The sequence below is a fragment of the Chionomys nivalis genome, chromosome 25 (assembly GCF_950005125.1).
Source record: "Chionomys nivalis chromosome 25, mChiNiv1.1, whole genome shotgun sequence".
Lineage (NCBI taxonomy): Eukaryota > Metazoa > Chordata > Mammalia > Rodentia > Cricetidae > Chionomys > Chionomys nivalis.
The window spans coordinates 6445554-6471711 of NC_080110.1; the positions used below are offsets into that span (position 1 = coordinate 6445554).

Sequence of the window (26158 nt, forward strand, 5' to 3'; positions counted from 1 at the left end):
CACACAGCGTGTTTGCCTCTCACCATTAGCTATCTCCCACTGTTAGAATGGAAAGACAAGGACTGGTGATATTGGACATTCTGTTCCCTGGGGCCTCCAAAAGAGTTCCTTGGGTACAGAAGGCACAGCCAGTATCTGAAGAGTGAAAATATGGATGGATGGATGGATGGATGGATGGATGGATGGATGGATGGATGGATGGATGGTAGGTCTCAGGTCTGTAACTGCTTAAGTGAATGTGAGCATGCTTAGTCTTGACTCCCATACAAATGACACCTTCTGTACTGTTCTTCACAGGTAGAACCTAAGTTATTCATTTGTGTATTGCTAACTCTGGCTTTATGCTACCGTTATCTGTTTGAAGTACCCCAATGAATAAAGTTATGTACATGCCTGGAGGTTCTAAGAAAGGACAGGGTTTTTAAATATCAAATAAATAGAACTGACATTCAAAGTTTTCATTATTTTCTGAAAACTGAGGTTTGAGGAATTTTTTTTTCCCACCGAAATGAAAAACATGCAAAAGAGTTTCCTGATTGATTGTAGCATTTAAGGTTTCTGTCCTAAGAGGAAAGCAGTGAGATATATTAACAACCAGATTGCTACATGAATGTCAAAAAACATGTACTGGCAGAAGAAAGAGATCGCGTGTATTTTTCTAAATATAATTCACATCACTGGGAGAGCTGGGAAAATGTGAATGACGGCAGGTGTTCAGTGCCTTGTTCTAGCTGCAGTGAGCCCTCTGTTTGCCTTTGATCTAAACCCTTGCTTCAGAAAAGAACCTCGCACTGAGGAAATAAATCAAAACAAGTAGAGATATTTAACACAGGGCTCTAGGGTCAACCTGATCTCAGTAGGGTTTGTAAATTAAAAGATGGTAGGAAAAAGAAACATTTCACTTTATTGAATTTTTTTAAAAATCATACTTTTAACGCAAAGCTTCAGGAAACGGTACAATATAATCATTCAACAAAATCACCCAACCCTTGGGCTATATTGATGTGTCCCGTGTAAACCCTGTCTGGGTCTTCCCACACACAGCCCACATGGTTTCCCATGGCAAGTAGCTAGCTCTTCTCAAGTGGGGCCACAGAGAGTTACTCTCTGTGTGCACAGATGAAACTAAAACATGCCAGAGCCTGGCGAACAGGACACTCACACTCTTGCTGGCAATAGATTCTCCTGTAAAAACTGCTATTGTTGATGTCATTCTTTTCCAGTCATGATTTACAGTTATCTCTGTTGGCAATTCTGTTCTTTGAACTTGTGATCAGACCAATGCCTATGACTAAAATGTTTCTCCTCTGTCCTTGAGGACAGAGGTCTCATCTCACCGAGCTGAGGCTTCTCCTTATACTCTGGGATTAGAAGTTGGTCGGCCATGTGTTTTGAAAACATTTCTTACTATGCACTCTTTACTGCCCATTGTTCCATTATTATTTACTCCCTGATTTAAGGTATTAGAATTGGGGATTTTCTCTGGGCTAAATCTTAATTCGTTTCTCTTACTTCATGGGACATGAGGAGACAGCATCCAGGACAAAGCACTTTACTTTATTTCCTCCCCACCGACAGACAGACAGACGGATGGATGGATGGATGGATGGATGGATGGATGGATGGATGGATGGATGGGAGGGTGAGTGGGTAGTAGGTAGGTAGGTAGGTAGATAGATAGATGGGTGGGTGGGTGGGTGGGTGGATGGATAGATAGATAGATAGATAGATAGATAGATAGATAGATAGATAGATAGATAGATAGATAGATAGATAATAGAAGGGTGGGTGGGTGGACGGACAGACAGACAGATAGAAAGAAGGGTGGGTGGGTGGGTGGATGGATGGAGAGATAGATAATAGAAGGATATAATGGAATGATGGGTGGGTGGGGGTGGATGGCTGGATAGATAGATAGATAGATAGATAGATAGATAGATAGATAGATAGATAGCCTAAACTTTAATTGAACTTCTCAGAAGTCCAGAGTTAATGAGGCTTAGGGAGTATATGCACTCCATAGCAACATTCAGACACAAGTCTCTTACCAGAATGTGTCTTCCTATTCTTTTATGGAATTTGTAACTACAATACAGTCTGAACCTAAACAAAGGGGCTTGATGCAGCAGGGCCTTCTATGCTTGGATCTTCCCCTTGCTATTGCTGTACAGCACAGAGAACTTAGCATGCCTTGCTTCCCAGCCAGAGGCTCAGCTTCCAGGTCCCACAGAAGAAATAGCATAACCCAGGTTCATAGACTCCATAAAGACCCTATAGATCACCTAAACCCTTAGCAAGTGAGATGGCATTTGGGAAGCCTCTCTGAGCTTTTTAGAGTGCCATATAGCTGTCAGGTGGTGTCCTTGATGCTAATAGTGGTGTTCATCCCCTAGACATCTCTGTCCAGCAAAGCTTCCCTGCCCAAGCTCTTGGATATTGGCAAGTGGACCTTTCTCTTTGACCCTGTGGTTAGTGTATCCACTTTCCTCTTTCATGTTCAATCATTTTTTAAGAACCACAGACGAGAACAGCGCATTGACCTCTAAGCCCAGGACTCAGACTGGGTGGGCGCGGGGCAGGGACAGGATTTGATCCTCACACCACCTCACAGACCTGCATTTGGACTTGGCAACATATTGTCTGCCTTCACCGCTTGTCCTGGTTTACTTTCAGGGCCACCGACATTCTGGGTCTTGGGTACCACCGACATTCTGGGTCTTGGCTACCAGCAGCACAGAGCCCAAGATGCTAGAACAAGGATCTGGAACAAGTTATGGGGCAATACTGGCTATATGTGTTGCCCTGGTAGGCAGGCTGAGAACTCAAAGCACACCCATGTAGGAAAAGAGAAGCCCCAGTCCATTGCAGCAGCACGGACAAGTTTAACAGCTGAGCTTGGCACTCTGGGCACAGGTAGCCCATTAAGTGGTGGATTTGGGGGTTTTCACCTGGGCAATGACATGCCATTCATACAACAACCCTTGCCTACATAAGAATCTACCCCAAGTCTAATCCACACAGCTCCCTGTGTGAGTGTGTGTGTGTGTGTGAGAGAGAGAGAGAGAGAGAGAGAGAGAGACAGACAGACAGACAGACAGACAGAGACAGAGAGAGACAGAGAGACTGCTTTTACACAAAGATTATTAGCTTCAGACTTAGCTCCAACTGCTGTTGGCTCTTTAATTTTCAAGAAAGGCAATCAAAATTCCCAAGCAGGACAGCAAGGACGGTTCAGTGGGTATACACTGTACTGCCAAGCTTGGTGACTTGATCAAACCTGAATTTGATCCTTGAGACCAACACGATGGGAGGAGGAAAAAGATTCTGGAAAGTTGTACTCCTACCTCCACATGCATACTGTGACACACATACACACCTCTACACGCACAATAAATAGATCTAAAATAAAGAAAATAGCCACCAAGCAAGTTCTTCCCGCCCCCACAAACTCCGGCGCAGGCTCATGTTCATTCTTGTAGGCTACTAATCATCCTCAACCCTTTACTCCCTCTCCTTCCTTGTGCCATTTTGGTTGCTTCCTAAATCCTCCATCTCTGCACTTTCTGCCTCCTAGGAGCTAGTTAACACTCACTCACTCAGGTGCAACCAGGTCTCTGTGCTTTTCTAAGTGAGATCCCTCCTGACTTACCCGCCAGGTCCTAGTGCCCTCTTTCTCTCCATCTTTCCCATTGGATCTGCAGCCTCCTTCCCCACTGAGCCTACTTTCCTTGAAACTCTTCCTCCCCTCTTATCCTCTTGTCCTGACCATCTTGGCTCTGCCTCCTCAGGCTGATGGTCAGTTTCCTCGTCCACTGGAAGCAGTTCATTATCTTTTCACACTTCAGTATCCCCCTGTGGTACCACCTCCACCAGACTCTAGCCCTCCACGATAAACATCTGTGGAGTTCCTGCGTGCACCACGGATTGCATTAAGCTCTCCTTGCATTGTTCCAATGAACATATATGACAGTGCTTGTGGATTCTTTCTGTCTGTCATATTACAAATCGGATGGCGGGTGCTTGGCAAGGGTAAGGAGTTTACTCAAGGTCAGTCAACTAGGAATTGTGGCAGCCAAGGCTCCCATCTGTGCCGCTCATGATGCCAAGGTCATGTGACTCCCTGGAACTCTTCCCCAATTTTCAGGTGCCATTCTACGGTCTTTAGTTTCTCATGGCAGAAAAGTATCCATATCATTCTATTGTATTTTTTTTCTTGGCCAGTAAAACCACCACAAAAGTCAACATCCAAGCTAGAAACTTGGGATACTCTCCCTAACTCTAACCTCATTCCTATCTCTACGTAATTGTCGCAAATGGATGATGATATGATTGGCAGAAAGATGCTCACAGCTGCAGTTAAGGGAAGAAAAGCTTATTTGAAAGCAATAAATGTGAACGTTTATGGGCATACCAAACAAAAGGCCCTGCAATGCACTGTCAGATGAAGGCAGTGACCCCATAGGAATGTCTCTGTGCAACTATCCCATTTTCACTTATGCTTATATTCAAGTAAAGGCTACACTACCAGAACAAAGAGCTTCATGATGCAATTTAGCGAAAGATCGTTGGTTTCACCCACATTACAGTTCCGAAATAAACAGTCTGGTTTACAGGTTGGCTCTACATTCTACAATGCCAGAAGGACCCAGGACCTTTGCTCTGTCCCTGTGTCTCATCTAAAGCATGTTTACTCTGGGTGATTCACAGACTGGCAGCCTTAGCATCAGCATAGCCTGTGAGAAATTCAGCAGCCCTGTACTCCTTCCAGCTCAGATACTCCTTCCAGCCCCGCTTAATGAGACTCACAGGTCAGCTGGCTCCCGCATGACTCCTCCTCAGCGAAGGCTCTGGGGTATAGTTTTTCCCATGGGGTCAGAGCTACCCTGTGGGCATTGATGTTCTGAACAATGGGAAGATTTTCAAAAGAAATAAACTCCAGAGCAAAAAACCTTTGTCATGTTGAAGCTGATCTGACTTGGAAGATAGCTACATGCCGAGATTCTATTAGGCTCCTGTAAATGACAAACATATCTCATAATAGCATCCCCCAAAAGGCTGACATGTCTTCTGATTGAGCAATTGTGAGCCCATCCTACTTACAAGCTTTTGGCAGAATAACCTCTTGTCTCTAATGGTGTGCTACTTCTTGACATTGTTAAAACAAAAGTTGGATGATGGTGACTCTCACACCTTTAATCCCAGTACTCAGGAGGCAGAGACAGGCGGATCTTTGTGAGTTTGAGGCCAGCCTGGTCTACAGAGCGAGTTCCAGGATAGCCAGGGCTACATAAAGAAACCCTGTCTTGAAAAAAAAAAAAAACATAAACAAAAAAGTTGAAATAAAAAAGAAATAAAAAGCAATGCCTACCTAATCGATTATTGGCTTTGGAGATTCCTTATTCTATTGGTCTAACTGGCATGCTAGTATCAAAGTTCCAATCTGGTAGCTTGCTACAAACTGCTTTTGTTGTGCTTTAATCCCAAATACAATATATTCAGTCTTCTTTTTATGTTTCTATTATCTATTATTAGTTGGTTTTCTGTGTCTTTTGTTTTGTTTGAGGGAATTGGTATTGTTTTTTGTGAGATAGTGTTCATGTAGATCAGTCTGACCTCAAATGGACTATGTGCCAAGGCCGTCCTTGAACTCTTGATCCTCCTGCCTCCTTCTCCCAATTGCTGAAATTGTAGACAGCCCACCGCTATGTAGACTCTATCATCAGTTTTTATTACCTTCCATCCTTTACCTCTGTCGTCTTAGAAAGTAGGAGCACTGTCTATGTAGACCAAGCTCATTTGAAGCAGATAAAAAGAGTGACGGCCTGGATATATGATCACCCCGTGTGATCTCACCCACACCTGGCTCCAGCTCCCCTTTGTGACAGCATGGCTACAGCTGATTAAGTTCCCTGTGTGGCAAAGACTGTGCAAAACTTCACTTGCATCATTTCACTGAATCAGTGGCAACTTGGTTCAAGGATGTTCTTGTATCTCTCACGTTACTGTGTGTGTGTGTATGTATGTATGTATAAATACATACATATATAGGTATATCATATAATAATATATAATATACCATAATGAGATATATAATATACCATATATGGTATAGGTATGTTATATACTATACCATATATATTGGTATAGTATATAATATATATACCATATATGTGTATATATATTAGGCACCAGACTGAGTATTTCAGATAAAATGAGACTAATAAGGAAAAGGGCTATAGCGATCATTTTGTCCCAAAAGTCTTCTGTTTTGCTGGTTTTACACATTTCTTTTTAAAGCCAGTAAAACGTTTCTTCCTTTTCATACCTCCAGAAAACATTTCAAATGTGAGTTGCTAGCTGAGGTACAGGTAGCCTCAGAGGCAGGAACATTACAGAGCTGACTCCCTTGAAGGTCGGGAGTGCCCAGAGTCCTTTCCTACGCCCCCCCCCCCCCCCCGTGCTCACCTGGTCCCTCTGGTGGGCACAGTAGTTAGATATATTCCAAGAGGTTCTGGAAGGACACCCAGGCAGAAGGCAACAACCAGAAAGGCGTGTGGCAACTGCTTTAGCATATCTGAATTTAGTGGAGACTGGAGTTTGGCTGCTTTTTCCATTTTCGGTCCCAGCTAAGGTTTTCCCCAGACTTTGGAATTTAGGGAGTCAAACCCGGCTGCATTGCTGTGAACCGTTGTTAGGAATGCCTGCTGTCCGCCCACACTGCCTCTCACATTGCAGCCTGCGCCGGACTCCTGCGCATGCTCCACGGTACTGCTGGCCTGGCAGGCCCTGGGGCTGTTGCTTCCTAACGCGGTCTCACCAGATGTTCCTGCTAGAAAAAGAGCTTAATCATTGCTAATTTGAACAGCATTTACACTACTACCTAAGGGTATTGCCAAAGAGCCAGGAAAGAAACGCGGATGCTATATGACCCGTAGTCTGTGCCTTTCCTATTTTTTTCTCCTTTCTGTAGTTTTGTAATCAGGCTTTGTTGTTGTTGTTGTTGTTATTTTTCTGGGTGAATAAATCAGGTACTATCTTATAATTAATTTATAAATCATAGAATTACAACACTTAGGGGTTACTGTAAAGAAGAACTTTGAGGCCGTTGCTCTAACACCTTTCTTACTCAAGCCAGGGAGGGCAAGATATGTTGCCCGGGCTCTCAAGCTGGTGGAATCAAGAGGATGGAATTAAATCCATTGCATTTCATAGTAAAGCAAACTATCTAAAGTTGGTTTTGGTTCTTGATACATGGAAGTTTTAAATGTTACCAGTGTTCGGCCATAAAAAAAAAAATCCTTAATTTTTATGGCACAGAGTACAGAATGTAGGTCTTCTGCAAATGAGTCCCAAACCTCTGAAATCATTTTTTTCTCATGTCTACTTAAATAATTCAGTAAACATTTAGCAAATGCCTGCCGTGTCTGATGGAGGCATTGGAAATCACGAAAGTTCCTAAGACCTTGTTTCTTCACCAAGGGCAGTGAAGCTAATATGCTACCAATGCTCCCTTGAAAGTAAGGTGGCCTCAGAGAAATCTTGGGAGAGCAGGTCGAGAAAGGGTTCCGGCTAAAGAAGATAAGGGAAGCAGAGGTGTGGAGGCAGCTGAGCTGCCCGGAGGACCATGTCCCAGTACTCCAGCTCATGCAGTGAGCATGTGCAGTGAAGACTGTCTTCGGCCGTGGTGAGTAAAGATGGAGTTCGGTGAGGTAGGAAGATGTTAGTGCTGGCTAGCTCAGTTTCCTTCCTCCTCCTCAGTCTCATGCCGGTAACTGCCAATGGACTCGTGAATTAAAAAGCCTGAGTTAGATTCTATAGGTACAATTCATAAACGCAAAAGGCTGTCAGATAACTTGTAACCCTAGTCAGCTTTCCCCCTGCATATTGAAAACTCAGTAGTTGGCAATGATAATCACAAAAATGTCTGGTTTTCTTCCTCCATCAGTCTATGGGTCAGCTGGAGTGACCTAACGCAGACTGGATTTTCCTGGGCTCCAAATTCAACTCTAAACTTTGGGTTAAATTCAACTTCGTAAGTCTTCGTTGACCTCCTTGTACTAGCGTACAAGTACTTAGCAGATATTAGTCTTAGGGATGGTGTAAGAATACATGTGTATACGTTTAGCACAGGCAGAGCACGAAAGAATGAGCGGAACAAGGGAAACAGAGGCTGCCAACCAGCCATTCCGTCGGCCAGCATCAATGGAACTGGGAAGCACCTCCAGCCACAGTGAGATGCAATGTGCTTCCCCTGCAATTCTAATGCAGGAAGAGACAAGAACTTGGATCAGTTATTCTGTATCCTTGGGTTACCTTGTTAGGGAAATGTCTAAGCACAGAGCTGTGAGCTGAGAGGTCGAGAAGAAAAGACGTTCGCAGAAGTAGACCGTGTCTACAAGATGAGAAGCATGAGGAGTGCAGGGGAGGAAGGGTGGAAGGCGGACGAGAGAGTTTGAACCAGCCAAGGGCAAAAACGTGTGCAGCTCCCATCCATGTGTGTGTGCCATTTAAAACAATTGGGCACGAAGAAAACGAAGAGTCATCGGGTAGCTATTAATCCAAATCACCATGCCAGGCAGTTTGCACACTTTACCACAAAATATCACAAGACTTGGAGTGCGTGTTCTAGAAAAGAGGGAGGTGAGACTCAACTAGCTATCTAACTTGCCAAAGACAGCCCAACCCATCAGTAGCGTTTCTGGGACTACCAGATTCTAAAGCCCTCTTTGGAAGAAGGAGACTGAGTTGGAAGCCATCTTGGAAATCAAATCAGCAGGGAGTGTCATCCTCACGAGTTATGATGACCATTTCCTGAGCTTCTACTTGGGCAAAGGACTGATGCCTCCCCACTGGCTGAGGAATGTGGGTAGGAACTTTGTTCTCAGCTGAAGGATAGAAATTGGTTGTTTTACTCCCATCGATGATAGTTATAACATATGAGATGGCCTTAAAAATTTATTTTAATTATGTGTTTTATAATTCATGAAGATTTCAGTCCTTGAAAAGTAACTCTAGACATAAGAGAAGAGCATTGCAGCCATGGAAAATATATGAGCAAAGTATTAGGAGTGCCTTGTGTAGTCCATGGTTGGGAAGCGGCTAGCAGCAACTCCATGACTGTTGACACATGCGTGTGTTCAGTCGCATCAGTAGCGTATGTAGCAGGACAGTGAGAGGCTGAGTTGATTTTAGTTGACTTTGCATGGTACGATAGGACATTTGGACTTTTCTCTAGAAGGAATCACTATAGATTCTGGTCCAAGGGTAGACTTATGAGCCTGGCTAAGGTCACACTGAGTATAAGCTGAACCAAAGGTGGGAGGTCAAATGGAAGGATTTTGCAGTCATTTGAACAAGTGCTAATGAGAACCTAAGCTGGGGAGTGGCAGTAGAAGCAAAATTAAAGGAGAACAAATGGGACAGCTTCTTTGGAAGAAGTTACTGCACGGCACAGTGGTCACTCTACATATCGTTAAATATGTCTCAGGTTCATTTTGCAACTTTATTTGGCTCTAAAAGTCTCCTCCAGTCAGGTACACAGAACCTTCATAATTTGGTGGTCATCTGTACACAAACATTTTGATTTATGATTACAATTACTGTGCAGGAGGCATTTTAACTGATCTGTTCTGTGCTGTGTCCGTGGCATCCACCAGAAAGAGCGCTGAGTATTTATTGAATAAGCAAATGTACTAATGCTACCCTACACACGGGCACACACCCATTTCCAGAGCGTCTGAACCTTGGCGTTCTGGCCACCCATCTGTCACCCCATCAAAATCCCTGTCACTCTTGCCTCTTCAGGATGGTGGGTCGTGCTTTACAGCAGAGTCCAGATTACTGAGAAGTCTACATGCAGTGAGATTTTAGTGTAATGTGTTTCCCAGCCGCTGCCTTCAATCAAGTTCCGTTGACTCCCTTTGCTACTTCTTAGTGTGAATTCAGATCCGTTCAGTAATGTTCTCATTGTGTAAAACAGTAGAAATTCAGTTCTAGCCCATTTCAAACCTCCAGTTTTCTCTCTCTCTCTCTCTCTCTCTCTCTCTCTCTCTCTCTCTCTCTCTCTCTCTCACACACACACACACACACACACACACACACCTAAGTTCAGTTTTCTTCCAAGACACTAACCCTTTCCTGATCCTCAATTGTTTGGTCTTGAGACAAAATGGAAGGTATTAGAGAAGCAGTGACTGTCTTGGTCCATTGGACTCATTCTGCAGTTGTCTGGAGGGCACCCCAGATTCCTCCAGTGACCATTGAGTAACCAGTGTGTGACAGGTGGTCAATGACTGCTCTTTGCTATGAATTTTGTGTGAGTGTCCAAGGTGATCTGTGGGAAACCTATTCCACAGTTCTCTGGGAAAGAACAACCGACTCTTTTCATATATATATAAAGGATCCTTAAGTCTGTCCAAAGTAGCCACTGCTGGCTTGGTCAGCTTCTTGGGTAGACTACCAGTAACATTACTGTTAGGTTGTTAGTGTCAACCCCCATGTTCCCATCTTCCCTTTTGCTCTTTCTCCATTTATTCCATCAGATGAGTACCCTATGTCTTGAGTCAGTGTTCAGGTTGGTTCACACACTTGTTAACCAACCAGGGAGAACGTACCGCATACCTGTAGTCTGTAATCTACCTAAGAGGAAAGCGTTCAGTACATCTGAGCCTCCATTTTGGGTCCTGGTCTCCAGGTTTATACGCAGCACTCAGTTATCTGTGCCCGCCACTAGACTGCGTTTGGCAAACTGTGACTCACCATTCCTTGTCACCATACAATGAATACTGAGTAAGAGCCACATGGACAGGCATTTGGTGAGTCGCCCAAAGGGGGTCAGGCAATAGAAAAGCAAAATACGAGCATTCCACACACCCGAGGTGCTGGCGCCGACAATGAACTGCACTGTAGCTTTGAAACGGTGGGTACTGAAGCCTAGAGCTGTAGGGTAGATTGAGGAGTGGAATAGCTGGAAGGAGGGAAGGGGGAAGGGCAACTTAAAATGGAACGGTAAGGATACTCTCAACCGAGGACCCTGCACAGTGACAGAAAGCTCATGATGCTGAGATGAAAATCTGAATCCTGGGTGCCAGCCAACACTAATCTTTTCCTCTGTGCACAAACCAGGATCCTCTAGATTTCTGTTCATGTTTTAATCTCCTTAAATCTGATGGAAGAGGAAGGCCCCTTGAGCACCATGCCCACTTAGCTGCTCCCAGCAGGCGCCTTACTGAAGGCTGATGAGGGGGCCGCTCTCCCGAGGAACTCCGGTACCAAACCCTGTCCTGGCATGCAGGCAGCCTAAGTTTCAGAAGTGAGTCATGTCGAGCATAAGAGCCATGAATTCAGCGTAGATTTCAAATAAAAAATAAAATAAAATAAAGGACTTAGAAGAAGCTATATAAATTCTTCAACCCAGAAGTTCTTCCTGCTTAAATTATTTTCACATTCCAATTTAAACCCAGAGACATTATGTTGCTGTCACACTTCTTTGTTCCCCTGAAGTATTAAAAAAAAAATCTGTATATAGCTGACAAAAAATAGAAGCCTGTCTGCCAGAAAGTCCCCTATTCATGTCTGATATACTGTAGAGCTGAGGTGGAACACATGGTCTTGAGCACCCAGGGCCTCTTTTTAACTGGCTTGCCACAGCCGTGTGTTTCTCCAGCGTGTGTGCCCTACCGACAGTACCTGTCTTGCATAAGCATGAATCCCCTTGGAATGTTTAAGTCGTGCAGTATTTTCACACCCTCGCACGTTGCGCGTATGAGAATTACCATCTCTATTTTGAATGCTGTGCCTTTCGCCTCCCCCCCGTCCAACACTGGTAACTCAACTGACATCCCTCGCAATTCCCTTCCAACAGAACACCAACAAAGTCCCAAACAGAAGTTTGGCGTATTTCATCATCTCAAACCCAGAGTTAATTTAGCAGCTAAATTGGAAATTTCTGGGTGTATTTTTGAAAACTAATTCAGCGTGAAAATTACTAATGATTTAGAATTGTTCATAGAGCCTTTTCCTTCTCCTTACTTCTCTGTCCAGAAATATCTGATGCTTTATATCAGATTAATTAGCAAGTGGCCAGATGCTTCCTGTTGTTGGGACAGAAGGGAGCTGGTTTAAGTAATTTCTAATGTATCGTTGTTCATTGCAGATGAGACCCATTGGTCATGATGGCTACCATCCCACCTCTGTCGCTGAGTGGCTGGATTCCATCGAGCTGGGGGACTACACCAAAGCCTTTCTCATCAATGGATACACGTCGATGGACCTGTTGAAAAAAATCTGGGAGGTTGAACTCATCAATGTAAGTTGCTCTCTCTCTCGACACCTTAACTGTTCAGCTTTCGATGTGATGTGAATTTTATTGCAGGTGGAGAATTCTTTATCTTTCTCTGTAACTGTTTGGACATCTAGTAAGGATTTACAGATAAACGTGTGTGTGTGTGTGTGTGTGTGTTACTCTGAGGTCATTGTCTTTTGATGTTTTGAGATGGTGAACTGAGACATAAGAAGACCCTCGGGGCTTTTTACATTATTCTGGGTTTTCCATTTTAGGAAACCCTTGTCGGTTTAGCATAGGGATGTGGTGACAAAATAAGCTCCCAGCCTGATCTCTGCCCCTGTTCACTATTAAAAGCCAGAATTGTCGCGTTTTCATCCCTTAATCACATTCTTTTTAGCACTCTGTCAGACTTCTTTATCTTCGTTCCTTAATTAGGATTCAAACCCCGTGCTCAGAGGGACTGCTTCTGCTCTTGCTAAACAGGTTGCTGTAGTCATTAAAGTGTTATCTCCTGGAGTTGGCGTCCAATCGTATGTTGTCTCTGCTTTATGCATACATACGCTTGGCATAAATTTTCCGTCGACGCTGGCCAGCATATGTTGCCGTGTATTCAAGCCCAGAGAGATCAACTCAGTCCTCATAAGCAATTCCGATTCTTCCTCACTTCCTTTTTACCCTCATTTTTTTTCTAAATACAAACAGTGAAGGAATGAAGTAAAAGGGTAGTGGGAAATGATGGTGTGCATTTGTGCTGTGCTCGCCGTTGGGGATGTTCCTTTTTAAGATAATACAGTGATAAGTCACTCTTTTAGAGGGTTGTTTCTCTTCGCAGCCTAATGATCGGGAGGGCATTTGCAAAGTGAAATAAAGCCGACAATTTTTACTGCTTCTTCTTAGCTCTCTTCTGCTTGTTCTGTCGCTCTCCGTCCCAGAGTCTAGATTCTACATGTTACCTGCCATTAATTATTTTAATGAGCATTATGACTGCTAGCCAATATGTTTTGCTTTTGAAAATGTACCTTTCAAAATACATCTTTCTTGGGACATTTTACAAAATTGTTCTTGAGTCCAAAAAAAAGCACATGCAGTTAATAGAATCTTGGCTTCTCGCTTGCCGTTAGTAACTCTTAACTTGTTGCTTCTTACTCCCTCACCAAAAACCATCCTTACCGAAAGAAAGCCACTGCCTGAAGCTCAGGTTAGCATTGTTCTTAGTCATTGTAGCAAAGGAACAAGTTGAAGCCGCCTCAGGTTTTGGTTGTGATGGGTAAAGACTTCCATCCTCTGTGAGACGTGACGTTCATCTCATGGTTCCTCTGAGGCACTCGCTTGTGAACAAGGCCGCTTTCTATACATCAGCCACATCAGTTTCCACACTGAAGTGTGTCCTACTTAACAGTAGAACTTGAAAACTAACCCTATGCCAGACCCTCGGAATACACCTGTTCCCTACTGAAGAGCTCATAGGAAGTGGCGTGTGGGCCATTCACCTGACTGGTGTCAGCGGTTCTTCCCAATAAAGAGGATGGCTTCTGGGAAGGCTCTACAGTATCCCTCGTGCTGGGTGACAGGGAGGTCACTGATGCTGGAAAGCCCGTAGGATTGCTGCCTGAGCCTAGAGACTAATCACAACCGCCTTTGAATTCCGACAGGAAAACAAAAATATGCCTTCGTGCCTATGCGGCCTCTTTGGTTTCCCTTTTAGCTGCACTGACTAAACTATAGTCTGATTTAGAGAGGTTCAAGTTCGAAGTATTGCTTCAAAGTCTGAAGGCATAGTCAGTGTGCTCAAAGTCTGAAGGCATAGTCCGTGTGCTCAAAGTCCTCTGGCCTGTGTGCCTGCCATCAACACAGTGTATCTTTCTTAAGTAAACTCATTGGATTTAAATTTCTGTGGCACTTTATATATGGGAAGTTACTGCTCTACAAGGAGAGAATGCAAGTCATTTAACTCAATAGACTTGCTCACTGTGGGCAAACAAACAAAAAGCCAAATGAGCCTTTAGACACAGAATTAAAATTCGAAACTTCATCGCTCCTTGAGCGGGGCATTTCACTTAAGGAGTTGAGATTGTTGGGTTTTGTTTTTTTGTTGTTGTTGTTGTTTTTTGTTGTTTTGTTTTTTTAGTGTGAGAAGAACTACATGTGCCTTTCGGCTTGCAAAGCTTTTGAGTAATCTCAAATTCAAAACCCTTTCATCAAAAAAGAGAAGACAAAGTTGAGACCTTTGTTTATCTGAACTAATGAAGAGAAGTATGGGGTGGTCCCTTGTGTAGCAGATGGCTCAACTAATACAGAATCAAGTACCTATAAGTTGTTCCCTGACTGATACAGGGTACTACCATAATCCTGATCTAACGTGAAGGCCTCTAGGGAAGTCCTATCATGGGTCAAGGTAGAGTGGCTGAGTCCCATCCTTGACCACTACAGAGACTAGGTCCCCTCATAGGTCACTCGCTAGTTAATGGTTTCCCTCCTGGATCTTTGTGGAGTGGACCATTGCCAACCTGGATGGCTGATGTGAGGAGCTGATTTAAAGGGAGCCAGACTGCTCTGGTGGCTCTTTCTCCTCATGAAGGGAAGACAGACAAACTCCAGCTGGGAGAGGTGCAGAGGTCAACAGGTGGAGGGAGGAGAATAGAGGACAAGTAGACTTGTTGGCATGGTGATAACATCAGCATCATTAGGTAGACTGATGAGACACTCAGTGTAGATGGTAATGCACTTGTTGTTATTCTCGTGAGTATAATAAACTTGTGTAACCTACTTCTATCAGGATATGAAACTGGCCAGATTTCTGGACTCGAATCATACAAATGTGTATTTGAAGCTATCACCTTTGGAAAGCCCTGAAGACCTTTTCTTGGTGGTATATATTGATGTTTTTTGAAAATCAAGGTTATTTGAATAAACAAACAAGAGGTTTGGACACAAAGCTACCCAAGGGTTAGGAGGAAACAAAAGGATGGAGATCTCACCATTAACACAGAGAAGCGTTTAAGGCAGGAAGCGCTGCCGGTTCTGGAGGCCCAGTGCTGTCTCAGATGAGAGCATGAAATATTGGCCAACAGTTGACCCTTTGAGCTCAGAGACTTCACATTCAGACACCGGTGTTGACTGATTGGCTCAAGTCCTGGCCACCATGGGTAGTAACATCACATTCCTACCTTTCTAGTGACATTTCAGTATGAAAATGTGGATTTGTCCGGAGAGATGGTGGGCGGATTGTTCCCTCTGCGGATGCTAGCTGCATGAACCCCCGCTTTGAGTTACTGTCTCTCCAAGGGCTCGTTAAGGGAATTAATGACTAGGTAGCAGTTAAAAGGTCCAGTAATTTTTTTTTCCTCTCAGAGGTTTCTCAATCTCGGCATATGATCTTAGCCAGTCTGACTAACATTTCTAACTACTACCACCAACCTGCACAGCTCTGCATGGGGGAAATTTTAGACAGAAAGGAATATATGTTCTCCGTAAAATGTGTATAGATGACTTATGAAATTAAAAATAATAAGCTAAGGCCCATATGAATAACTTGTTATTCACTTTCTGGACAATAAAAATATACAAAATTATAAAAAAGAATGTTAATATTTTTTTAATCTCTGTGTGTCTACTAAAGGGACTTGGGTACATCCAAATAACTCTAAACACTGTTTGTTCAATTCATTAACTCGTGAATCTCATTGTAGAACCTGAAATTAATATCTTCCCATTGACCTTACCATCATTTACCAAGGGAACCGTTTTAGTCCAGGCTTAGTGTACCCTGCAGTACTAATAATGGCGAAGGTTCGTATTGAAAAAAAATACAGATTTTAGTGCATTCTTAAATCTCTGCTCATAATACAGAATTGTTTCTAAAAACGTAATACAGTATTTGGTCTTAATACCTCTGGGTAAAAGTTAATAAAGTAGCTAAGGCAACAATACCCGTATGCATCCTGTGAAAGCCCTTTCTCTTCTCCAATGGATAGTGTCTGGAATTACTTTAGCAGCAGTGAATGGATTAGTTTGTCATTTGCTTCCTGCCTGACTACTGAAACTGTGCTTGCACTTGTGGAGGGCAGTCAGGTTGCTTTGCCAGGTTTCCTCGATGTTAGTGATTGAATTTCTACCCAGTGGTCAGAAGGTTTTCCAAGGAAACTTGCTAATTGTGTACCCAATTCTTTGGTCACATGACTCGATCGCTTTGCACGCTGTAGCTGTAAGGCCCCTTGTTTGCAATTGTTAAAAACATAAAGATAGTGACCGCTGAAGGTGAAACCAAGCACAGGATGTTTCAGAGGGCTGCCGCATGTGTAGTCAAACCATGTCGGTCCCATACGCGGGACCCCAGCCCTGTTCTCTATTCTGTTGTGTGGATCCTTGTCTCTCTCTGGCATCAACTGCCTTCTATCTAAAGGACTTCCTGTAACATTTTAAACAATGTGAAGCTGCCAGTGGTGAATTCTGCCAGCTCATGTGCCTCTGGAAGAAATTTTATTTTGCCTTCATTTCTGAAGGATACTTTTGCAGGACAGGTAATTGTGAATCCCAATCAGTATGTTTCCAAATTGCTCTGGAACAAAGGGAAATTCTTTGGTCTTGTGTGTAAGGTTTATGGGGCAACATTGGGATACTGTCCGGCCTGTTGCTAGTATTTCCCACTATGGGCAGAGGTGCTGAGGGCTTGAACCAAGTCTTTGAAATCCCATAGCTTTCCAGCCTGAATAGTAGAGAAACTATCGCCAGCCTGATTCGGGCTCTAAGAGTTATATCTGTCAGTCTTTTCAGGGGTTTACTGTCTGGCCTCAGGGAGGTTCTTTATATGCATGTACTGTTTGTTCAGTATTCTCTCCCCTCCCCCAGCAAACTAACCATGCTGGCCTCCCCTCCGCCCAGCCATCTCTAACCACGCTGGCCTCCCCTCCGCCCAGCCATCTCTAACCATGCTGGCCTCCCCTCCGCCCAGCCATATCTAACCACGCTGGCCTCCCTGGGCACTTTTCATCTCATCAGACACCCAGTTCTTTCTGAGGCTCTCCCTCCTGCAAACGAGGCCACTTGTATCCTGTATTTGCTTCCTGTGTCCCAGGCCTCACTGTCGTGGTTGTGTTGTGTCTAACAGCACAAACACCCGCAGCACTCCGTGCAGGTTTCCCTGGATTGCTGGCTGTTTCAGGCAGGGAAGTCAGTGTGATCTTTGTGACTCCGCCTTGAGCAGAAATCGGATTCCTTCACATCCGCTAGGCACAGGCCTCCCCCTCCAAGGAGCTGCACCAGCGTCTCAGATGAGGCACCGGGGTATCAGGTGTCTGATAGTGTCCCAAGTGATGCTCAGGTAGGGACCACTGAGAGGATTTAACCAGAGGAGTGGCATGGTCAGAAACGGTAAGCAAGGACGCAAAGCAGACTGCGAGAAGAAGCTCAGTCAGCAACTCTGTGCCACTGCTGTTTCCAGCCATGACTATCGCAGGCACAGAGGCAAAAATAAATAATAATAGTAATAAAAAAATCAACATTGCCTCTAACACTGAGGGTATACCTAAATTCGGAGCCTGTAAATAGAGTCCGTTTTCATAATTACAATCCCACGTATCAAAAGGAGGATAAATTATAGCCAGTATTCCTCTGATGCTTTTGATGGTGGCTAAGCCTGTTTTTTTGGACCCCTCCAAGGCTGAGCTTTCTGTCAAATGGAAATTTTACTTAACTGTTTATAAAGAGTAAGACACACCGTGAAGTCAGGTTTCAAAGGGGCCCTCTTTCCTTTCATCTTTATTTTGGAAGCAGGTCACTTTGCTTTGAAGCCTGAATCCACCACGGCGGTGTGCGGCCTTAAGTCACTTCCCCTCTCTAAGACTCAGTTGCTGGTGTATAAATAAAGGACAATAATATCTGGCCCGCTGCTTCCTAGGCTTCCTGCGAGGCCTGAATGGCAGCTTTCTCTTATCCATCTGATTGTCTTCTCCCTGGTCTTATTTTCCTTTTGCCTTTTCTTACTGACTTCCCCAGATTTCTTTCCCAGAGTAAGGCTGGGAGCTGGTCATTGGGGGCACACACTTTTATAGCTGGTTGTTTTCCTCTCCCACCCACAAACACAGGTAACATCATTTGGTGTATGAACCCCAGTCTTCAGGAATTGGGACTCAATGCCTGTCCCCCTTTATCCCCAATTCCAGTCCCTGAACATCTCCCACCCAACCCCCTTTTATTCAGTGTCGATGCTTAGGTACGAAGTTGCTGTGCCTTTACCCCCAGCTATGTGGGTGCTGACCCTTGACCCTCAGCATCAATCTGGAGGCACCCAGACCTTTGTTCTTGAAACTGGGAACAGAACAGGACAGTGACTCAGAAACTAGGGGTGCATTCGGACACAAGTCATCATGTTTAGAATGATGTCTAAACCTGTCTGGAATCTGTCCCAAATGTTAGCCTTGATGGCCCATGACAATGGGAACCTCTGCAGCCTCATGGTCCCTTTTCATTGATTTTTTTTTACATCGCATACTATAAACCATAGTAATGAAGCCGGTGACGTGTTCTTCTCTGTTTTTCTCAAATTTTTTAAAGGGCAGGTAAATTTTTGATTCCGAAAAAGTTTTCTTTTCAAGACGTTTGGGACGGAACTTGTTATTAAAGAAATGCAGCTCCATCGCTGGAAAATTGTGACAAACTGCTTCTCTGCCAGGAGACTTGAGACCCAAACGTCTGCTCCAGAGTATAGAAGATAAGGGGGGGGAGGGCCTCCATACATGCAAATACACATATATGCAGACAGCTACTGGTGCGTGTTGGTCTGGTGGAGAAATCCCTTCCCTTCTATTTTGAGACAATCTGATATTATCCAGGAAGAACAAGGAAAGCCAGAGATTTCTTTTCCCCAAGAAAAACTATTAAGAGTTTTGAAACCTCATCTGCATGCTAACATGCCAGACTGGCAGTAAGTAACGAGTCCGAGAAAACAGGCAAGGTTTGCCGCCGCCGCCACCAGTGTGGAGGCGGTTTGCATTAGCCATTATGGAAATAAGTAGAAGCCATGAAAGAGAAGTAATGAGGTCAGAGATGCGGTCGTTTGGGATTCATGTCTGATTTAAAGATATGTAAGGGTTGCCAAGAGTTTAATTTCAGCTATTTTGGTTATTTTTTTAATGTATTATATTAAACTGCAAAGTGTGGTCTCAAATGCTTTTTGATCTCAGGCAAAGAGCTATTAGCTTGAACCTCAGAAAAGGCTGCACTCTTACCTTATGGACTCTATGTCTGGCGCTCTACCACCACCTGGTGGCAGCATACCTGAAGTACAGGGCAGGTTACTAAATGAAAAACCCAATTCTTAAATGCAGAAGAAACCACAGAACTGAAATTATTCTGTGCTGGTCTTATACCAATCCCTGTTTCTGACTCCTTATTTTACTTTTGTAGACATGCAAACACCAAATCCAAGTACCACGTGATGAAAATGGTCTTTAACAAAATAGAAAAAAATCCTGTGCCGGCATTCCACTGATTGGATTAATCGAAGTGACAGGGCTCCTTGATAAATGCATATATAACCCCTCAGCAGACACTAGACCTGTTTATAGATATCTTACAGTGTGAATAGGATTCTGGAGGGGAGTCCTTTTAAATCTGTCGCATGTTAGTGATAGAAATATGTGACCATGTTCCAGCCCTTATCCTCAAGAGAACTTCTGGACTCGGGAGAGGAAAGCCTTCGACACAAATCATAAAAGAGAGAACTGAGGGCATACAAGCATAAAAGTGGTGTCCGGAGCTCCTGTGGGAGCATAGAGTCTTTTGCCTGGGTAGAGGTGGGATCAGAGCCGGTGGGGAGGAGCCCTCTGGACGGGAAAGAATTAGCAACCATGGTTAAAATCACGGGTTCACAAAGCGGTGTGTGTGTGTGTGTGTGTTTGTGTATGTGTGTGTGTGTGTAGAAGGGGAAACAAAGGGAGCAAAATGTCAAAACTTAAACATATACTCTCACCAGAAATCTAACTAAATAAAGAGAAAAGACCATATCTTAATCTGCAAATGCCTAGGGCCTTGGAAGTCTGAAGAGGCAGGTAAATGGAAAAGCTCAATGCATAAGCAGATCCCAGGTAGTATCCTTCCTCCCACAGTCCCCCAAATAAATACTCTTGGTTATACATCTCCTGTGGCCTGCCCCCAGCTTGGAAGAGCTAGTGACAGCGTGCGTGCACCAGAGTGAACCATGCCATCTGCTCTCACTGCACACCTCTCCAATGTGCCAGTCAAACTGACATTTCACCTCACCACAGAGCACAGGATTGGGTGCTGTGAAGGCAGAACATGGCGGGCCAGGAGGGTTCAGGACAAATCTAGAAACTCAGAGAGACCCCAGAGGGAGGCAGACTGGAGCAGGCTGCAGGCAAGCAGAGTGTGAAGAAGGCTAGACTGAGGTTAGGTGGGTCAAAACCAAGTTCTGGTTCCATCAGTTCTCTAGAGCAAGAAACTTGAGCACCGTGACAGCCCTACCGTTTAGTTGTGCTTGTCTGCTTCTGCCGGGCGTCAAAGTGCTTAAGGACCTGACCTGGGCAGGCTAAGCCATGTGTCCACCCCAGGGTCTTTTTCCTCTACAGTCCCTGGGTGACCTGCTGCCAGGGAAAGTGTGGGGAAGAAAACACAGAAGGAGCCATGGGAAGCAAGGTTGGCAGCAGAAGGCATGGGAGTGGCAATCGCTTACATGACTCACAAACCCATGCTGCCCCTTGGTACTCCTCCACTCTCCAGGGCGCCTGGAATGTTGGGGAAAATTCTTAACATTGAAAGGCAGCCCAGACATACATAGTTGTGAGGGCCTTTAAGGGCTCAGTGTGTGTGTGTGTGTGTATGTGTGTGTGTGTCTGGGGATGTGAAATACACAGTAGTGAGGCTGGAATGACAATGTTTGTCCTGCGGCTGCTTTGTCGGGCATTGTTCTAGGCCCTAGAAACGTCAGTGGGAACGCAACCAAACCGACACAGCCAAACTGGGGGATGCACACCTGTACCCCAGCTGCTTGGGAGAGAGAGACAGAAGGGTCACATGTTCAAAGCCAGCCTGGGCAACATAGTGAGACCCTGGGGAGAGGGGGGCTAGCGAGATGGCTCAGTGGATAAAGCATGTGCATGAGCATGCACACACGCACACACAAAGTTTTTTTTTAAAATTATTTAAAGTAAAAGGAGAGGCTTAGCATAGAGCTCCTTGATAGAGTGTTTGCCCAGCATATGTGATGCCCTGGGTTCAGTCCCCAGGAATAGAAAAAAAAATAAATTACATTGGCGCAATGTTCTAGAGAGAAGACAGTCAGCAGGGAGCATATAGCATAATATCAGATAGAAAAAAAAAAGTAGGGTGGGAGACACAAATTAATTAGATCTTAAGAAAAGTGACCATACATCATTTGTGAAGAAGGCTACATCATCAGGCACATATCTGAGCAACGTATAGGCATGAGCAGCACTCCAGGCTGAGGGAACGGTGTGATCAGATGCCCTGTGGTAGCTGTATGAGGGAAAGGGGAGAAGGGGGAATGTCAAGAGCTCGTAGTGAATGATGTCAGAGAGTTAGGCAAGGACCAGGGTTGGAAGGATGCAGAGACAAGTTGTGTGCCAGGTAGGGGCATAAGCATCAGAAGGGTTTTGAGCGGGAGAGATTCTTGGCTTGGTTTATCTGTGAGTGCTGGGTGTGGCTACTGCGGGAGGAGCAGGTGCTGAGTGTGAGCAGGGTTACAACTAATCCTATAGCTTGAGAAGAGGTGGAGATATTTGATCCTGGATTTACCGTGAAGACGGGCTTGATGAACTAGGAACTGGTTGCAAGAGAAATGGAGGGGGTTGAGTGTCGGTTGATGTTCCCTTAGCTATTTCCTGAGATTGAGAAGGAAAGCAGGGTTGTTAGAATCAAGGCTCGCATTGGGATGTGGTAAGTTGAAGCACCTACCAAATGTTTCCAATAGAGACGTACAGAAACAATTCTGCATAGGGGGTCCGCAACCAGTCAGCTCCTCTCTGTGTTGGAAACAAGGATGCTGCCCAGTCACTGTGGCCCAAGGCTGGAAAAAGCCACCGTGCAGCCAAAGCCAGTGTCCATACCCTGCACTTGCAGGAGGCCTTCCTTTCATGCAAAAGCACTTTGTTTTTACAACCAGGTATTAGAGCAGCCAACCTGGGGCTCGGAGCACAGCGGCTGCCTCGCTCCTCCGCCATACACTGGGCAGCTCATCCTCAGCTATTGACCTGCTATTTGTAGAGCCCCCAGATGCCATCATTAAGACGGTGTCCTGAGCAGATAGAAGAGAATGACCGTTAACCCCGAGGACAAACAAGGCTGGGTTTCACACGCGGTGATTGACAACTTGTCCACAGCGGGAGTGTGCATTATTTCATCCCGGTTCAGCTGGCTCGCTTCCCAAACTGTTCCCTCCCATGGATCTGAGAATATGTTACAGGAAAAAAAAAATACCTCAGGGTCACTAGTCCTGGCTTTCAAAATCAAAACTCTAAAACATAAGGACTTCTTTAAGTTGAATTTAAGATGATCGTCCGGGGAAGGCTATTTTACTTAGTACTAAGACCATTTAGAGCTAGCAAGATGGCTCAATGATCAAGGGCACCTGTCCCCAAACCTGATAACCTGAGTTCAATTCCGAGTTGCCACCATATGGAAAGGAAGGACTGGCTCCAGCAAAGCTGAACTCTGACCTCATGTGTGTTCCCTGGCACACACGCACACATGTATGCATGCATAGGAAGGGAAGTACACACAAGAGAACATATGCACGTGCAATTTTTTTTTCTATTTTAAGACCACTTCACAACCTTCTACCCCTGTTCCACAGGAAGGAACATGTTTAGATGTGTTAGGCTGTTCCCTCTGACTTGGGGGAAGGGGTTGTGTGGTTTTGAGTTAGGGTCTCCTGTAGCCTAGACTGGCTTTGAAATTCCTGTGTGGCCGAGGGGTGACCTTGAACTCCTTTCCCTCCTGTGTCTGCCTCTCAAGTAAGTGTAGGGATTGCAAACATGATCCACGCCTGGCTTTAACGAGGCTTAGCTGCCAGTTATATCCAACCCATAATAGCTAGGACAGAGTCTGTGTGCACAAGCTACATCAGCATGTCGCAGCGATCACGTGGTACCCATGAGAAGACACATGGTTGTTTCTTAAGGGAAAGGCATGTGCTTCACAGTCAATAGAATACCGTGTTAGCAAGACATGGGAGGGAATGAAGGAAGACTCCACAGCTTGAGTTCATGTTCCCCATCCTCCAGAAAAAGAAACTACTCCCATTCTTTATTTCCATGACTAAGATGCTATTGTGTCCCTATACCGAGAGACCTCGGATTCTGTCAGGATGTGGCATCGGGAATGAAGTCACGTCAGACATATACAGTCATCGTAGCTGTCAGGTGCTGGCAATCGCGACCTCTGCCGCTGAAGTCCCTTATGTACCTCCTGCTTTAAGTCCCCGTGCACACAGCGAAACTATCAAACCGCACCCTCCACCCCACGCAAATGGAGGTGTAGGCCTGCGTGACGGGAATACTCAGAGGAAACTGACACCGGGAGTCATTGGAGCTGAGAGAATCAGGGAGCTGCTGTCTGGGATGACGCACTGCCAGCATGGAGATGCGCCCCTGCGCAGCTGAGCTGGCAGAACGGTGGGCCCTTTGAGGTCTGGACAGAAAGGCCTGAAACCCCTGCAGAAGCCCGGACACTGGCGACCTGCTTCCCATCAGCCCCGTTGCCTCTCCTACTTCCTCCTGAGGCGTCCTTGATGATTCTGGGCTAGATACCCTCTGGCTGCAGACTCCAAACGTGGCCTGCAGTGGCTTGAATGAGAATAGACCCCAAAGGCTTCTATGTTCGAATACTTGGTCCCCAGTTATTAGTGGAAAGGATTAAGAAATGTGGCCTTGTTGGAGAAGGTGTGTCATTGAGGGTGGGTTCTCTCTCTCTCTCTCTCTCTCTCTCTCTCTCTCTCTCTCGTCAGATTTGAGCTCAGCTACCGCTCCAGTGCCACACCTGCCTGCCCACTGTCTTGTTCCCCACCATGATGTGTAATGGCTTACCCTTTGAAACGATAAGCAGGAGGCCTCAATTAAATGCTTTCCCTTATGAGTTCCTTTGATCAAGTTGTCTCTTCACGGCAACAGAAAAGTAACCAAGACATGCCCTTTCCTTGGGGTCATTAAACTCACTGTCCCAGGACTGGGTCACCACATGACATTTTCCTGTTGTCCTCCTACATCAGCCGTGGCTCCCTCATCCTGAGAACTGATTAATGTCATTCCATGTTTCATATTACCTGGTGGGTGTTTGCTTCTATAACCCCAAGTCTCTTCATTTGCCTCTGTATGCTGACCTCTGCACCCACACCCAGAATGCATTTGTCTAAATTAAGTCATCTATATGATATTTAACATAAGAAATAAAAAATAGGACACAATAGAACTATTACTTTAAAATATAAGATATTTTATTTGAATATTTAAAAATGAAACCCAACTGGTATTTCCTAAAACATTCTTAAATTCTGCTCCAACACAAACTTAAGTTGCCATAAGTATTTCTTCACACAGGCTAAAACGTTCAATGTTCACAAACCAACAATATAAAAATATGTCAATTGGAATGATTTTCCTAGAATATGAAAAAATATGTAATGGTAAAAATGACCTCCTAAGATATGTCTATCTAGAACCTGTGGATTTGTTTCCCTTAGTGGTCAAAAATAAGTCCTTGTTAGGTTACAGATGCAGGAGATGAGCCTGGATTATCTAGATCAGCGGTTCTCAGCCTGGGGGTCATGACCTCTTTGGGGCCAAATAGCAGATATTTACATTATGGTTCATAACAGTAGCAAAATTGCAGTTATGAAGTAACAATGAGATAATTTTATGGTTGAGGGTCACCACAACATGAGGGGATATATTAAAGGGTCACAGCTTTGAGAAGGTTGAGAACCACCGCTCGAATGGACGTGAGATTAGATTAGTGTTCACAGAAGAGAGAAGACACAGGCTAGGGAGAAGCTGGATGTGGGAGAAGATACGGCAGACTGGGGTGGTCCTGCTATGGACACCCGGGTAACCTAGGGTAACCCAGGGCTAGAATAGGCAAGGAAGGATTCTCCAGTGGAGCCTTCTGAGGAGCATGGCATTCCTGACATCTAATCACCCATATTGTGAGAGATTTCATCCATCCACCCAGGTTCTGTTTGTACAACAGCCTTAGGAAGCCCAGACAGTGAGGTTCCAGAATCAGTACCTATGATTTAATGTAATGGCCTCACAGTTGTTCAAGAAACCTCAGTTTGCATACAGTATATGCTCAATGAAAGCAGTCCTCAGCCAGCTGTAAGCAGTGACCTCCTTGAAGAACTGGAAAGACCGCCTCCCTCCACCCGGGGATAGGGTGAAGTAATAGTGGAGGCGTAAATTCTGCAGACGCGGTCAGGTGTGACACAGGAAGAGAATTGCTGTGAATTAAGTTGGTGAGGGTTGGAACTGTTTCATTAGGACAGTGTTGTGATTTAAAAAGCTAAAACCTGGCCAGTCGGCCTGAGTCGCGTGGGTCAGAAAGAGGTTTAGAAGTGCTGCCTATGACAGCAAGGTGGCTCGGCTGGCACAAGTGCTTGCCGGGAAACCTGAGCCGTGAGGTCGATCTGCAGATCCCATGGTGGAAATAGAGAACCCCCATCCCCCGCCATGAAGCCCCATTCCCAGCCATGAACTCCCATCCCCAGCCATGATCCCCAGTCCCCAGCTAGGGATCTGTGGCTTTGGAGAGAGAGAGAGAGAGAGAGAGAGAGAGAGAGAGAGAGAGAGAGAGAGAGAGAGCGCTCCTGGTTGAGTCAACCATGTTCCAATGGATGGGTCCAAG

The 26158-nt window shown here is 44.9% G+C and overlaps 1 protein-coding gene across 8 annotated transcripts in view; it reads left to right on the forward strand.

Moving 5' to 3' along the window:
* The window catches only part of Anks1b (ankyrin repeat and sterile alpha motif domain containing 1B), an 866240-nt gene that overhangs the window by 590014 nt on the left and 250068 nt on the right, over positions 1 to 26158 (forward strand). For all 8 annotated transcript variants that reach the window (XM_057757559.1, XM_057757560.1, XM_057757561.1 and 5 more), the window contains one exon: positions 12155 to 12307. In XM_057757559.1, the coding sequence (XP_057613542.1) occupies positions 12155 to 12307 (153 nt within the window). The remainder of the gene's footprint in view (positions 1 to 12154; positions 12308 to 26158) is intronic.